General features: G+C 32.4%; 2 protein-coding genes and 1 non-coding gene across 3 annotated transcripts; 2 read left to right on the top strand and 1 right to left on the bottom strand.

The window, feature by feature from the left end:
- Window positions 1–10,974: 10,974 nt before the first annotated feature.
- Window positions 10,975–14,299, top strand: LOC146907737 (rop guanine nucleotide exchange factor 7-like). The gene is made up of 7 exons (XM_085729623.1): window positions 10,975–11,577; window positions 11,708–11,824; window positions 12,181–12,335; window positions 12,539–12,613; window positions 12,704–12,997; window positions 13,100–13,456; window positions 13,729–14,299. Exons 1-7 carry the CDS (start codon window positions 10,992–10,994, stop codon window positions 14,149–14,151), a joined length of 2,007 nt encoding a protein of 668 aa, XP_085585749.1. The 5' UTR covers window positions 10,975–10,991; the 3' UTR covers window positions 14,152–14,299.
- A 908-nt stretch (window positions 14,300–15,207) lies between these two features.
- TRNAP-AGG (transfer RNA proline (anticodon AGG)) lies at window positions 15,208–15,279 on the bottom strand. The gene has a single exon. It is a non-coding gene; the product is annotated as a tRNA-Pro (tRNA).
- A 701-nt stretch (window positions 15,280–15,980) lies between these two features.
- LOC146907735 (uncharacterized) lies at window positions 15,981–16,964 on the top strand. Its single transcript, XM_085729625.1, has 2 exons — window positions 15,981–16,375; window positions 16,758–16,964. The coding sequence occupies exons 1-2, from the start codon at window positions 16,039–16,041 to the stop codon at window positions 16,772–16,774; spliced, it is 354 nt and encodes a 117-aa protein (XP_085585751.1). The 5' UTR covers window positions 15,981–16,038; the 3' UTR covers window positions 16,775–16,964.
- Window positions 16,965–17,310: the final 346 nt, after the last annotated feature.

Raw genomic sequence — 17,310 nt, 5'->3', positions numbered from 1 at the left:
GTAAACTCGATAAACTCGGAGAGTTAACACTCGATTTGCGGAATAGTGAATAAGGGGTTATCAATGTGATACTTTGAGTGTGTTTGTTTCAAGTTATAGATGTCTATGCTTGCTACAAGTTTACTATTTTATTCCCGGTATAAAATGTTCTTGGGAATAGAAAAATTTTCCCAAGGAAAAGGGTGGGAATAAAGTTCTCATGGAGATGGGAATAAATTCATATTTAGTTACCTATTATAATTCCTATTTTTATGGTTCCTAGGAATATTATAAAGTTAACCAACCATATTTTTTCTAAATACGTTAGAATAAAATTCTCATCTTTATATTCCAAGGAATGTTATTCAATGAATAAATTTAGTAAACTTGAAACAAACACACCCAAGACATTACAGGGAAAAACCTAATTTGAGAAACAAATTTATGGACATAACTTTACATGATGTTATGTACGGATAATAATTTTACATGATGTTATGTATGGATTTTGAGTGTTTCTAAATCCTTCCTTTAACACTCAAAATCCTTATCCATAAATGATATTAAATAAAGAGCAATGATATTTGAACAACTATTTTGATATAACTTTTGAGACAACCTTGGTGTTTCTTTTCTCATTGGTCAAAAACAATGGAGAGAGGAAAATGAAGAGAGATAATAAGAAGATAATGTGAGTATTAGAGAGAAAGTTGTACAAATATCCTTTCTCTTAAATAAAACCAAGGTAGACAAACTCACGATCCAACTCGTAGGATCGTACGAGTTTGCGTTCTTGCAGCCCATGACCGTGCCGGAAAGTGGCCAGAATCGTTTTTTGGTGGTCGCAGTTTGGATCGCCGTGGAAGATCATGGGTACGGTGGAATCTGCGATCCATTCTGTTCGTTTTCCTTCCTTGAAGTTTCGGACCCTCGGGTCGGGTGCGCGACCCGGGTTTTTGTTCATTTTTTGACTTTTCTGTGACTGAAACGGTTCTTTTGTCACCTCATTAAACCAATTAACTATTCTTTCTTTTTTGGAGATAAAACCAATTAATATTCTTTTGTCACTTAGTAAACCAATTAATTATTCAACCTTTCCGATACACCTAACTAAGCAATAATTTGTGGAAACTTTCAATTAGCCTTAAATTGTGAAACCTTACCAATGCCCTTCACCCAATTCATAGCACTCTACTATCTCTCCCTCTAGTTTAAAATTTAATTTTGAATACCTTCTAGTAATGCTCTATTTTTTCAACGATTAAATTATTAATAATGTGATTTAAAAAAGCCATAAACATAATAATAATGGTAAAAGAATATTTTTTTATTCATTTATAATTAATATACAATTTATTGTTTATTGGTCAAGTGATTTCACTGTCTCCCAAAAAAAAAGTGTTTTTCCACCTAAATATGTTACATTTATTTTTGTTGATCAGGCTGGAATTTTATATATTTCAATTTGTGTAAATTTGGTAGGATCTTACGATCCGTGTTATGATCTCCCGATTCACGATCTTGTGACTCCTCCCCGATCTTGCCTAGGATCTCGAGTTTGTCTACCTTGAATAAAACCACTATAATGTGTTCCTTCTTGTGGTAGGTGTCTCTCCTTTGACTTAGACACGTCAACGAGACTAGATGAATGTTTCAACACATGGTCAAATGTTTTGCTTCATTAAACAAGTTATATAATCCCATTGTGGCTTTCTAGCATTCAATTAGATGGTTATCATTGGTGGGACAATGTTCTTCCGGTGTTTTGAATGATTTCATTAGAAATAGATTGAGTTTACCTCGATATAAGTTTTGTTGATTTGTTGTTTGTTTATCATTGAAATCATTTTTCTTTCATCTGGTTTTATCCTAATGAATTTTTCACTTAAGGTTTTTAATAAGGCAACTATCTTTATACTTTGTACCCCCCTTGAGTTTTGGTGGAGTCCCTCGTTTTTTTTTATCTTTTTAATAATATATGTAGAGTGTTGATAGGTGAAAGGGATGAGGGGTTAACATAGTTGATATGTCATTTATTTTGTATGATATTTTTGCACTCTATTTTGGCTAAAAAATAAAATAATATAATCCATTTGATTTCATTTTTAAAAATGCATGTAATCCATTGGATTTTAGAAAAATGTTGGATGATTTAGATCCATATCCATATTATCAAATTAATAGATTAGATCCAACCATTAAAAATATTTTGTGTAATGAATGAATTGTGGATTAATGGATCAAATTGTTATCCCTCCTCAAAAAATATACTTTCCATGTGGTTAAAAAAACAGCAACAACCTTTACTTGAAAATACCATAGCTCCCTTCACTTGTCCATATTTAGTTTTCTAGGAAATTCACAAGTGTAACAAGAGAAACATTTGTGTGGACCGGGACCAAGAATTTTGGTTTGGTCACACACAAAGAAAGAAGAGAGAAGAGAGAAGAGAGAGAAAATGGAGAAGAGAGAAGAGAAGAGAGAGAAGACAAATTCTTGTGTGTGTGACCAAACCAAAATTCTTGGTCCTGGTCCACACAAGATTTTCTCGTGTAACAAACTGATACTAGAGATAGTACAATATAAGGAATTAGTCCATACTTTTAGAGCTCCATATACGTCACTTTTACTATCAAATTCAAATTTCAAAATACAAAGGGTAGCCAATATCTCTTTAATTTCTCATACGTTTCACGTCATTGTGCTACTGCAGTGGTCATCACATTTAAGAGAACCGAAAGCAATCTTTTAAATTTGAACTCTTTTGCATTCAAAACTTGAATTTGAGCTTAGTAAAAAACAATGAATTAAAACGGGTTCAAATTAAAAGAAAACATTTGCTAAACATATATGACTTTTATTTTTCAAAACTAGTTAACTAAAGATGAAAAATCAACAAAAGGAAAAAGCAAGAAAGGAATAAGGCTAACTTTGCTTTTAATGCGAACTCAAAAATCTTGATGCCTAAGTTTTCTTTGTTCCCTCTCATTGGTTTTCAAAATTTGGCCCACATTAACATATGGTTGTTATAGCCGTTACTAAGATATTTATTTATTTTTCTCTTTGCAAATTCCATTGTAACAACCGGTATCATGAGTAAAAGAGGAAACTTATGTTAGTTTTGAATATTCTAAAAAAAGTCTTGCAAGTTAAGTTTGAAATTATGTCATTGAATACTATTATTATGGTTTGTATTGGTTTGATTTGGTCATATCTCAACTTTTTAAGTTTTTTTTACCGGAAGTAATTCTATTCAAAGGATACTAAATACTAAATGTAGATAACTCTATGAAATGAGATTCAAATTTTGGTTTGCCGCATTCTAGAATTTGAAGATGGATTGAGTGCAATCACCTTGCGTGTAGTCAAGTTGCTCATAGCTGTCCGATCAAAATCAAACGACTCAAATGTGAAAGTAATCATATTCGAAACATATACTAAATACTAAATGTGGACAAATCTTTTAAATGAGATTAAAATTTTGGTTTGCTGTATTGTAGGATTTGGAAATGAGTTGAGTGCAGTTAGGTTGTGTGTAGTGAAATTGCAACCAACTACTCACAACCTGTTTTATCTTGGTTTTCGAGTGTCAAACATTGATTACGTTTGAACCTTTTTAACCGGTGATATCTTATTTTTTCTTGGGAAGGGAAAAAGTAAGCAAAACCCTTGAGAATCGAGGTCCGGGAGTTGTTTTCGCTACGGGAAGGTGTTAGGCACCCATAACGACTATAGTATCCTATAGGAACCGTCTTTAATTTCTACGCGCGCGCTTTATTTTTTAAATGCTATTTGAAAATATTAAGTCCTAAAAGTATTCTAAGTGAAGAATTGGAGGGAGAAGAATGTGTTTGAATTTTTATTTTATTTGAATTGAAGGAATTTTTGTTCCTTGCCTACGTACCCGTTTAAGGGATCAAATCCACCGTAGTTCTCTTCCAAAAATGTTTTTGTTTTTGTTGGTTGATTTTAAGTTTGAAAATTGGAATTTTGAAGAATGAGAGAGAGAGAGGCCTCAAGGGCATGAGATTATGAAAAGAGTGAGGTGGAATTAGTTATTTGCAAAATATAGTCTTAAGTATGATTAAAGTTCATTAAAATTTGATTAAGAAAAAGAAAGGGAAAATACAATGAGATTTTGATCCCAAGGTTTATTATGAAAAAGGGTTTGAGTGAAGTTGTTCATATTTTTTTTGGAAAAAATTGATTTTTCTAAGTATAAAGCCTAAACATTCATCTAAACATACAATCCTAAACATACATCTAAACATACATATTCTAGCTATATACTATAGTGATGTGTGTGCATGTGTCGGTGCTTGTGTCGGTGTACATTATTAGAGTCCATTGTCCTTATTACATCATGCCCTAGTTTACATTCTATGGTCTTGCAAGAAATTAAAATTGCATGAAAGTAAAGTACAAAAAGTCCTAATTGTTACATTCTAATCTTTGGTGAAACTTAAAGTGCAAGAAATAAGATGGAGATGGAATGAAATGGGAATGCTTATGAAGAATATGAGACATGAAATGAAATGGTTAGTAACACATGATAATATCAAAAGAAATAAAGCAAGAAAGACACTATAGCACAAAGCATAGAAAACAACTCAAAATAAAGGCAAAATGAGTGCAAACATGACTAAAATTTGCTCATAGAATGCAAGAGCCATATGACCTATAATTCTCACACTCCAACACATTTTTAAAGGTTTGGAATCAAATTTTGGAATGGGAATTAAGGCAACATGGTTAACTTGACATTTTGGAAACGAACTTAAGCATATTTGCATTATTTATTTACACAAGTAACTTGTAAACTAAGTAACCAATCAAGATTCACACCTATGCAGCAATACCAAACACAAACAGTAGCTAAAACTCCATGAAATCAAGTGGTATAGGTCACAAATATTCATCAAGCAATTGGGATTGAAATCAAGCAAATTTTCATTCATTTTTAGCACAAAATATCACAAAATAGTAAGAAAATTAGCCACATTATTTTTACCAATCTTTAATATGCAAAATTATCACAAGAACACCACAAAATTATCAAGAAATGTGTATGAAAATTTTTAGAATTTTTAAAGAATTTTTAGACACAAAAACATATAAAATTTCACAATTTTTTAACAAAAATAGTAAACAATTGACAAGAAAATACCACACACTTTTTAACCAAGATTCAACACATGACAATATCACAAAAATATCAAGAAAACGATCAAGAACACATAGGAATTTTTTTAGGAAATTTTAAAGGATTTTTAGGCTAAAAATAGGCAAGAAAATCACTAATTTTAACAAGAATAGAAAAAAAATGCTTCAAATATTTTTTCTCAGGCTTTAGCACACAAAAAAAATGTCACAAAAATGTTAAGAAAAATATCAAGAACACATATAAAAAATTCTAGGATTTTTGTGAACAAATTTGGACAGGCAGGGGTGTATATAGCAAGAAAATTGCAAAGACATGCAGGAATGGGGGGGGGGGGGGGGCGCATAGCAAATCAAACAAACAGACATGGGATTGGGCCTTGGAGGCGGGTCAGGGCTGAACCATGGGTTGAACCGGTTCGTTGGCCTATATAAGGCCTTGAACCGGTTCAGGTTCATTTCCCCTCTCCACTTCTCTCTCTAAAACAAAGACTAGAGAGAGAGAGTCTGCAAATGACTCTCTCTTCTCCGACGAGACATCCTTTCTCTGACGTGGTGGCCCATGGTGGCGCCGCCGCGTCGGAGCCTCAACCAACTCCGATCTAAAAACTGAACACATCTTCTTAAAGCTCTTTCTCTCTTCTTTATGATTCTGAAAACGTTTTCTTGAAAACGAGCTTAGATCGGAGTAGATCTAGGATTGAGTCATTCGGTTCTATGTTTTCAACTTTCATGAAACGAAACCCTAACATACTCTATTTTCTTCTCTGATTATGAAATTGAACTCGTATTTGAAAAACAAACGGTGAATCTTCATGACTTTTCAATTTAGGGTTTCGTTTCGAATTTTCTTTGAATTTCTTCGAAGTTTTCACTTCGATTCACCGTTTATTTTCAATCTTGAGTCTTCGATGATGATTTAAAGTGCAGACGAGAAGATTCTTTTGAATATACCTGGATTTAGTGGAGATTCGAATGAAAATCCTTGAGAAAATTTCTGATCCTTCTTCTTCCACTCTCTTGGACTGTGATCGTGTGAATCCACTGGATTTGCACTTGTATTGCAGTCCTCACAGTTCGATGATGATGATTCTTCGAAGAATCTCTGAGAACTAGTACGAAATCCACTTCGATGTTGCTCAATTGGTGATTCTGGAAATTTCTTAGGGTTTGCACGTGATTTTGCTAATTTCCTTGTGTTCTATGAAATTGAACTGATTTTGATGAATGTAATGGTTTCGTGATGTTGAATTTGGCAAAAACTGAAGGATTTTGTGATGAATCTGTTGTTTGGAAGTGTAACTGAATCGGTTAAGGTTTGAAGATTTGTTGAATCTTCAAGTTGTTCTTGAATTTTCTGGGTTTGATCTGTTTTGGTGAAGTGAGAGAAACTGAAATGTGTTTGTGGTGATTTTTTGATGAGTTGGCGTGAAGTGTGTGGTTCTGCAATGATTGAGGCCTTTTATAGGCTGACACCTGTGCCTGAGACCCAGTAATGAGCTGACACGTGTTATGGAATGATGACCTGGACAAAATTTGGACAAAAGGACCAATCTGCAAATTCTTAAAACTAAAGGGCTAATCTGCAAATAAAAAAATATTCTGTAAATTTTTAAAAGACTTAAAAAACAAGAAATTTCGAAATGAAAGACTAAAAAATATTTGAGACTAGAAAAGGGACTAAAATGCAATTTTTGGAAATTAGGACTAAAAAATGAAAAAAAATAATAAAATTGAATTAAAAAACGTAATCTGAAATAAACGTAAAGTGGAACGACTAAAATTGACAAAACGGACTAAAACGAACCAATGACCTAAATGAGGTACTTTAAAGTAACCTCTCTCTGCCGAAATTTCGTGTGAAATGACCAAAATGCCCCTGGGGCTGAAACGACTAAAAATGACTCAGATGCAATTTTAAAATGGATTTTTAACAGGAAATTAAAGCAAGAACTTATACAAACAAGATTAAAAGACTCAGAGACAATTTCAAGAGTTTAAACAGAGTTTTGACACATGAAAAGACCAAAATGCCCCTAGGGGCAAAACTGACTCAAAATGACTTCAAATGCAATTTTTGAACTGGATTTTGACATAGAATTGAAATAAGGACTTATTCTAACCAAATGAAAAGACTCAAACAAATTTTTAAAAGACTGAAAGAAATTTTGACATAGGAAATGACTAAAATGCCCTTTTTCATGAATTTTGCAAATAACATTGAAATAAAATGCAGAGGAAGATGCAATTGATCAGAGACAGTTCAAATGACTTATAATGCAAGAAAAGAAGAATTGAATTGGTATTTTTAGGTCCAAAATTAGGGTATAACACAACCGTCCGATCAAAACCATACGATTAAAAATATAATATAGTTTTGATTAATATATTTTTTATAAAAGCAATTTTGACCTTTCCTAATATATAAATTTTGACCTTGAAATGTGAATCATCTAATCTTGTTTAAATGGTTCAATCTCCCTAACATTATGTAGTCATGGACTCATGGACGCATCCTGATCGGTAGAATTTAGCCCTTTTCATTAGATTCAACATTTTGGCACTCAAATGACAACTTTAGCTCACTTAAACTATAATTTTGTTGTTTTCACCGGATTTATACAAGTGATTTTTCTCAATTATATGTCCGTGACCTTAAATGTGTGCATCAAACATCAAACAATTCAGCACTCCATTGACATCAATTTTGTCCATGACACGTTTTAACATTGGTCATTTGTACCCCAACGTTAACGGCATAGAAAGATAAAAAAGAAAATACAATGACTCTCCACCAAGAATAAACAAAACTATACTGTGCCAATATCCTGAAATTACCAAACTAGCTCCTCCACATATTAAAGGCCTAAGCTTAGATCCCAATGCACACTATCTTGAACAAAAGCAGTGTATGGTTTTATATTCATTTTACATGCATTTTTTTATTGGACGGATGAAATCAATATAAATTCCATCATTTTACGTGAATTTCATAAAGTGTAGCACTCATATTGATTTAAACCTATAAAATAATGAATATTAGAGAGAGTAATTGAGTAATATTCTATATTTGGAATCCTAGATTATCACTATTTCTTTACCATTAATAACCCAAAACCCTTCTGCTAAATGACTTCTACTCCTTGTGATTTCTCATCAAATCCTTTTTCTTCAAGGGCATTTACTAGTGGTCTAAAAATATAAGTTCAAAGTTTAATTTATATTTTCTAAATAGTCATTTTTTTTCTCTCGAAATCTCAAAATTACATATTTGGGATTTGTGAATGAGTATAGTAGCTTCTCAAAATAGTTTGGTATTTCCGCAAAATTGTGTTGTTAAGGGTTATGACGTGGCACATTAACAGGTGTTCTCTCCTTCATGTCCTTAAAAATAACTATTTAATGTCAAAATGGTCTGTAAACATAGCCATAAATTTCAAACAAAATAATTTCTTCTAATGTGTTATTGACATGTTATCTACGTGAAGTGTCACATATGCAGTTAACGTGCCGCATCATACCCCTCAATAATACAATTTAACGATTGAGCCAAATAATTTCACGCACTCAATTTTAAAGACTATTTTACCTATTCACAAATTTGTGTGGGCAAAATGTCCTAATGCTACAAAATATTCCTAATTAAAGAATTTTTTACTCAGCATTTTGGTCCCATTCATACGTTATTCTTGACTTGGTGAAATTCAAATTTCCAAAGCATATTTTTAAATCTTCGAAAAACATTTTTTATGAATACCGAAACATGAAAAGCAAAAATTTGAAGACAAATTATATTGATTGAATTTGAACTGAACATATTGGAGCAGAGGCATAACAAAGTGAAGACATTATCCTATTCTACAACAGTAATTACTAATTTTACTTACTAGAGTTACTATGAACAAAATGAACTAATGAAGCATATAATCCTATTTGGTAGAGATTTTGTGACAATTTTTAGAACAATTTTTTCTATTTTTATTTGTCAAATATTAGACTTCGGTTTAAGTTGAAAAACTGGGTATTCGATCTCTAAATTGCTATTTGATATCTGACATTTACTTATTGTATTCTTAAAGAATAGTAACATTATTAATTATAAACCTTTTGATTTTGAATCCATACTTTACTACGAAAAAGCGTAGAAACGTTGAAGAGTAGTAACCTTCTGTCCAAAAAATAAAGTAATTTAACCTTATAACCTATTCAATATTTGAATTTGAAATCGACTTTAATCCTGATATTATATTATCTTACGATTTAGTCATTGAATTTCTTAGACTTTTTTAATTTGATTCCCTTTGTTATCTGAATTAATCCAAATCCTGAATCACCACATGCCTTAAATTAAATCAGCAACAAAATTGGATGAGAGACACATTAGCACCAAACTATGCACATATACAGCAGCTGTAATATAATACAATTATTAACATTAGAATTTGTCAGCTGCACATCAAAGATGTATTAAGTATTTCCAATGGTAGATATATATAAAAAAAGTGAGTTAGGTTCAAATATAATTTCTTTTTCTATTGTTGATATGGATAAATTTTATTTGTAAACTCTTGCTGAAGTGATAGTATTCTCTCTCTCTCTCTCTCTCTCTCTCTCTCTCTCTCTCTCTCTCTCTCTCTCTCTCTCTCTCTCTCTCTCTCTCTCTCTCTCTCTCTCTCTCTCTCTCTCTCTCTCCCTCCTTACATTGAGATGCACATCTCTAACCTAATTATCATTAAAATAAATTATTGTTTAAATCTTCTTAAAATTTTCTTTTAGTTTATGAACACTCTTTTTTTTTTCTCCTTTTTAATATTCCAAACAAAATGTATGAAATGAACATACTGATAATCCATGCCCCACATATCTTGACTGTTAAATTAAGTAAGATTTTTTTTTTTATTGTGTTATTAGATTGGTTATAATTTTTTTTGAAAGGATAAAATAATTTAAAAAAATATATAAACTATGCAAGTTTGATTTTGTTTATGGAGGAAGAAATTTATTATAGAGGTTTATAATTAATTTTGATATGAATGTTCTCTAGTATTAATGATGCTACCTTCATAAAAGATTAAGATTTATAACTTTTCCTTCCATAATTGTTTTTTAAACTTCAAATATAAATATAAATTATTCTTCATTTCGCTCCATTTTAATCAAACCCTTTTTTTTTTTATCAAATTAATTTCCACAGCCATAATACCAACAAATACCCCATGAATCCGAATTTACAACGAGTTTGACATAACCTCAACCTACCTTCAGGGTCGGTTCTAAGATTTTTGATACCTTAGACAAAACAATAAAATTGTGTCCTTTTAATTATTTCAATAGTTTTTTTTTTCTTACATTTTTTGTTGAAAAATATTCATTTATAATCAAAGTTTTCTAAAATAATATTTTCAATATAATTAATCAAACCGAATTAAAAAGATATATATCTATATAGTACTAACTACAAAGTAAAAATAATAATTTTAATACCCTTAAAATAATGGTGCCCTGGATTGCCGCCCCTCTCACCCACCCCCTGCCTACCACAATATATTTACATTCAAAGTTATCGTTCATTTTACTTTTATATAAATATAGTTAAACATAAATCACTTTACTTTTACCTCAATCTTTATCCGAATAAATTCTTTCAAAATCAAATTTTCTCACCTCAAACTCAAACATGTACTTATATTGTGATTCCAAACATATGAGAAAATCCAAAATCCAAAATCAATGACATCACAACATGATGTGGTTGGAGAAGAACAAAATGAGTAATGATGAGTAGCTTAAACTTAACCCTTGAAATATAAGTAACCAACCAAACTAACTTAACTTAGTGTAGCCCACAATTTATGCACACACTTTCACTACCAAACAATGTTTTACAACCTATGGATACTACTTCCACCAAACATAAACTAAAACAAAAACAACAACAACATCTGAAACATCTCAAACACTATACTCCATTGTTAAGCCTAACAAGCTCCACAAACTCAAACCCTTTTTCCATTTTGGTCATTTGGGTCACCAAATCTCTTAAAACTTTGTGTTTTAGACTTCATTTCTCACATGGGTTTTGCTTGAAAAAGATTCAGTATCATGGTATAGTGTATGGTTCTACTTCTACAATGGAGGGTTTGAGTTTAGCTGAGAAGAATGAAGAAAATGGTGGTGTTGGTAAAAGAGAAACTTTTTGTGATTTGATTGAAGAAAAGTGTTGTGAGAGTAGTTCAAGTTCAGATTTTTTGTCATCTGAGAATGTTGGTAATGAAGAACATAGTATGAGTAGTAGTACTGAAGTGGATTCATCTTCTTCACCTTCATTGGGATGGAATGTTAAGGAAATTTCTGAATCAGATTGTATCAGTCTTCATGATAGTGAAGATGGTAAGAAGGTGGAAAAGGAATTTGTGAAACAAGTTTCAGCATTATCAGGTATTAATTTTAATCTGTGTTTATGCACAAAATCACATTTTTAACTTTTTTGAATTTTTAATGTAAGTTGTTTTTGATTTTGACATTAGTGTGATTTTGTTGTTTTTTGTGTTTTGATTTTGTTTTGTAGAGATTGAGATGATGAAGGAGAGGTTTGCAAAGTTGTTACTTGGAGAAGATATGTCAGGTTGTGGAAATGGGGTACCTACAGCATTGGCTATCTCAAATGCCATAACTAATCTATGTGGTATGAAAAATGTGTTTTTATTTGGTTTTTGTGCTTTTACTAAGTGTGTTTGGTTCTGTTGTGACAAATTTGATTTTGGTTGAAAATGTGTTAAATGTAAAGTGATTTATGTTTGAATAAGTTTATGTAAAAAGTGAGCTGAACAATAAATTTGAGGTTAAAGATCAGTTGTAGAGGAAAAAGTTCAAAATTTTAGCTCAAGTTAGAAGCAGTTATACTCGTAAACATTGAAACCTGTCGAAATCAATTCTACGCCTCTAGAATCAATTTTTCCTTAATTGATGCTTTATATTTGCTGCGGTGAGTTTGATTGGCTGCAATGCTTGTCTCTGATTGTTCCTTTACTGAATATGCAGCTACTCTATTTGGACAACTTTGGAGATTAGAGCCTTTGCGTTCGGAGAAAAAAGCAATGTGGCGAAGAGAGATGGAGTGGTTTCTTTCTGTTAGTGATCATATTGTTGAATTAACGCCTAATTGGCAGACTTTTCCTGATGGAAGCAAGCTTGAAGTAAGTGTATAAATAGTTATAATATGGACTTATGTTGGTTTTTTTCGTATATTTTTGGTTTTGAAGATGCTTATTTAGCCCTATAAACCTAAACATGACTCTTATTTGGCATTGGAAAGCCAAGACCTGATGAAAAGTATTTTGATATTATGATGATTACTTAGTTTGTTGATAGTTAACGATGTTTTTGAAATGTGACTCAGGTGATGACTTGTCGACCACGCTCAGATCTGTACGTCAATCTTCCAGCTCTGCGCAAGTTAGATAACATGCTTCTTGTAAGATTTACATCAACGAGTTTACTTTTACTTCATTAGTCCATTTTCAAGTAGGAAGTTAGTCTAAACTATGGTATTTTATTTTCACAGGAAATTCAAGATAGTTTTGTCGATACCGAGTTCTGGTATGTAGATCAAGGTGTTATAGCTCCAGACGCGGGTACTAGCCCATCGTCTTTTAGGCAAGCACTTCAGCGACAAGAAGAGAAATGGTGGCTTCCGGTTCCCCGAGTCCCTCCTTGTGGTCTCCACGAAAATTCAAGAAAGCAATTGCAGCACAAGCGCGATTGCACGAGCCAAATCTTAAAAGCTGCAATGGCTATTAACAGTATTACTTTAGCCGAAATGGACATTCCCGAGTCTTATCTAGAATCTCTTCCAAAGGTATATACACAAATGATCCCTATTTATTTAAAATTTTAAAACACCGTGATTCGCAAGAACAAATATGATAATGGTAAAGTTGCTGATCTAACTTTCTTTCAGAATGCTAGAATTAGCTTGGGTGATGTTATTCATCGATATATTACGTCAGATCATTTTTCTCCGGAGTGTTTGCTAGCTTGCCTAGATTTATCTTCTGAACATCAAGCTATAGAGATCGCAAACCGAGCAGAAGCTTCCATGTATATTTGGCGTAAGAAGACAAATTCAAAGCCTGCTAGTGTCAGTGGCAGATCAAGTTCAAGAACATCATGGGAAATGGTCAAGGATCTAATGGTTGATGCTGACAAGAGGGAACTATTTGCAGAGAGAGCAGAAACCCTTCTTCTTACCTTAAAGCAGCGTTTTCCCGGTCTCCCTCAAACAGCTTTGGATATGAGCAAAATCCAATATAACAAGGTTTGTATTCACTATGTTCAATACTTAAATGTCTTTTTATTTTTATACGTTGTCGGTGTACAATGATAATAAATCACAACCAATTATATGTGAGACTTTTGAAGTAGTTATGATAAAAGTCAAACACTTTAATAATTCGACGATTATGATTGATTGACAGTTTAAATTTCTTTATACTGGCAGTGTATATATGAATGAAATCCTTTTAATTTTAGTTTAATGACCATTAATTAGTTTGATCTTAATAGTCCTTGAAATATTCTGTTGTGTAGGATGTTGGAAAAGCCATTCTAGAGAGCTACTCTCGAGTACTCGAGAGCTTAGCATTTAACATGGTGTCACGAATCGATGACGTGCTCTACGTAGATGACTTGACAAAAAATTCTGATCAATTCTCATCTCATTCAAAAGTTGGTGTAATTACTCGCAAGAGTATTTCGGTTCCGTACTCAGTACCTGTTCCAACCACTCCATACAAATCAGCTTTTGGAACACCAACGCGCTCTCCTGCACAGGCGGTCAGCCCTTCAAAGGGAGGAAAATCTCCACTCCTCAATAATGGCAGCAAAACTCCTCAGAGAGGTGTAGGTGTGAAGAAATCATTGACTGATTTTCTTAGCATTGATGCAAAAGGGAGTAGTTCTAATGAGAAACCAGTTTCAGAATCAAAAACAGTTGATGAAGTGCATGCATGACAAGTTTGAAAGGGCATTGATCTTTAGTAGCTTAGGCTTTTATCAAATGTTTTTTTTCTTCTTCTTTTTCTTATGTATATGAATGCAAAGAATGGAATATGTAGAAGGATGCACTTTTATTTAGAATGGCTAGTATTTTATTTTATTTTATTTAATACTCATGAATGAGGGGTAACCTTGGCGCAACTGGTAAAGTTGTTGTCATGTGACTGAAAGGTCACGGGTTCAAGTCCTGGAAACAGCCTCTTGTGTAAAACAGGGTAAGGCTGCGTACAATACACCAAATGGTGGGACCCCTTCCCGGACCCTGCATATGCGGGAGCTCTAGTGCACCGGGTTGCCCTTTTTTATTTAATACTCATGAATGATGGTGATGAGATGTCTTCTATGGAGCCGGATACGTAGTACGGATATGAGTGTGATACGACACTGATTCATGGATACGAGAAAATTTTGAACTTCAAGTTACAAACAGAACAAAAATATGTTAACAAAATTTAATATAAAGTTATATGGATGTAGAACATTTGTAAAGAAACCCGTTTAGGTTAGCCTGATATTGACTTGGGATCTGGGAGTGTGCTTCTTCGTTTTAGGTTTGATTCTCGCCAGTGCTAATTTATATGGGCTAATTTTTGTAAAGAAATAGATGTCAATAATTCATCATACAACTATAATGATCTTAATTTAAAAAAGATACTACAAAAACCCTCTAAAAAGAAATACTAAAACAAAAACTTCATTAAATTACGTGAAGGATTTTCAAAAATTATAAGTTGAAATTGAATAAATTACCTGATCAAGTAAAAAATTTAGTTAGGAAGAAATATATTCCCGAAATACGTGTAAATTGGATTTACACAGGAAAGTATATCACGTGGTAATAAAAAACCAAATGAAAACAAAATAAAAACAACGAAATTTGGGGCATTCCGAGAACAAAATAAAAACAACGATTTGGGGCATTCCGAGAACAAAATAAAAACAACGAAAACAAAATAAAAAGAACAAAATAAAAACAACGAAAACAACAAAACAACGAAAACAACAAAATTTGGGGCATTCCGAGAATTGAACTCGGGACCTCTCGCACCCTAAGCGAGAATCATACCACTAGACCAAATGCCCATTTGTTGTTAAGTTTCGGTTGGCTAATAAATAAAATGATCCGAACATTAAGATATTGTAATTTTTATAAAAGTGATATTAATTGACATTTTTAATTCAAATCTTGGTTTTAATGTTTACAGTCATAAGTCAGGCTAAACAAAGTATTTATTCAAATTTTTTCCTTTCAACATCAAACTTTAAGTACATGGTTAGCTTTACAAAAAAAAAATTCATTAAACTTCACGGGTAAACTTTCTAAAAATTATCTTATTCCACAACCTTCCATTTAACATAACCATTTATTGAACAAACATTTAACTATAAACTATAACAAAGCACTCGTAGTTTAGCCAAGTGTGTGTGAGCTAGTGTTCTGTGGTAGTTGGTTTAAAAGTTGTTCCTAAGCTTTCAAAATGGGCATTGGATTAATTGATTGAGAATGATGTGTCACCATTACATAGCTCCCTAAAATTACATACACCAAATAATGGCTACTCTAGAAGTATGAAAAACCAAAAAAAATTGTCACCTACCTTGATATTGGACAACATAATTATCACATTTGTGTCTACACAAGCTTTTATTTACTAGGTGGTACAATAAGATATGCTAAGAAACTCACATATTTGTACAAGTGCAAGCTCCATTAATCTAAGGTGGATGACTCGACCAAGCACATTTTTAGTACTATAAAATCCCATCAAATGCATTGCATTGTTGCATAGAACTAATTAATTTCACTAAGAGATATTAGAGATATATTGAGAAGAAAAAAAAATGGAGGGTCTTATGAAGATGCTGTGCCTAGTTGGTTTTGTAGTCCTTGTTGCAGGGATTCATGGAGTTGAAAGTGCTGGTGAATGTGGAAGGGGTACTACACCAGATAATGAAGCATTTAAGCTAGCTCCTTGTGCAAGTGCAGCACAAGATGAAAATGCTAGTGTCTCACAAACTTGTTGTGCTCAGACCAAGAAACTTGGTCAGAATCCAAGTTGTCTTTGTGCAGTTTTGCTCTCAAACGTTGCTAAAATGTCTGGTGTTAACCCTCAAATTGCTATTACTATCCCTAAACGCTGCAACTTTGCTAATCGTCCCATTGGTTATAAGTGCGGACGTAAGTAACTAACAAGTCCCTCAGTTTCTTTTAAGTTGTCGTTTTCGTATAAAAGTTATTTCTTTAATATTTATTTCTTGTTTTCAAAGTTTAATTTAACATTAATTATTGTTTAGTATACAAAAACAAAAAAAAATTAATTATTGTTTAGTCAATAATACCTTTAACTATCTATTGCAGATAGAGAAATAGATCAAATGAGATTATAGATAGTTAAGAGTATTATAGGAAAAAAATAAATAACTTTATAAAAAACAACCAAAAAAATGTGAAACGGTACGATACTAGTAATTATTATGTATATACTTTTTTATTTTTCTATTTGTCAATTTTCTTGATGGATCAATATACTAACTACTCTTATAAAATTCTGATTGTGCAGCTTACACTCTTCCTTGAAAGAGTTGAGGTTGTTGCTGAAAACAAAGATAATTAAGTGGGATATGCATTGTTGATGTTAGCTACTAGTATGATCACCACAACTTAGTTGTGTTGTATTGTAACTTTGTTGTTGTTTATAGTGTGGATAAGAGCTAGCAGCTCATTTGTGTACACCCTCATGAATAAAACATTCTCTTTCAGTGGATTATTTTGTGTCTACTAAAATTTTTTAATGGATGCTCTTACATTATATTTTAATTACCGTTACTACACTTTTTTTGAAAAGGTCAAAAATGATATATAAAAAACCACAACAAGACGCTTCAGAGGTGCCAAAACGCCTTGGAAAGAACAAAGTAATTACAATCCGTCAAAAGCCACAAGCGCCAAAACAACACAAAGTTTGGAAGAAAAATTACAAAACTGCATCCAAACAAAATAAAGATTTAGCCTCCAAAATTGGTTGTCAAAATCGAAAGTGACGTATGTCGATTTCAACCACCAGAAAAACTGAAGCTTCACCCTTTCACTTAACGCCTGCAACCTTTCCTCTA

This window comes from Medicago sativa, chromosome 7 (assembly GCF_051527215.1).
Source record: "Medicago sativa cultivar Bolivia chromosome 7, Bolivia_mono, whole genome shotgun sequence".
NCBI lineage: Eukaryota > Viridiplantae > Streptophyta > Magnoliopsida > Fabales > Fabaceae > Medicago > Medicago sativa.
This window is presented reverse-complemented; position numbering and strand designations above follow the sequence as displayed.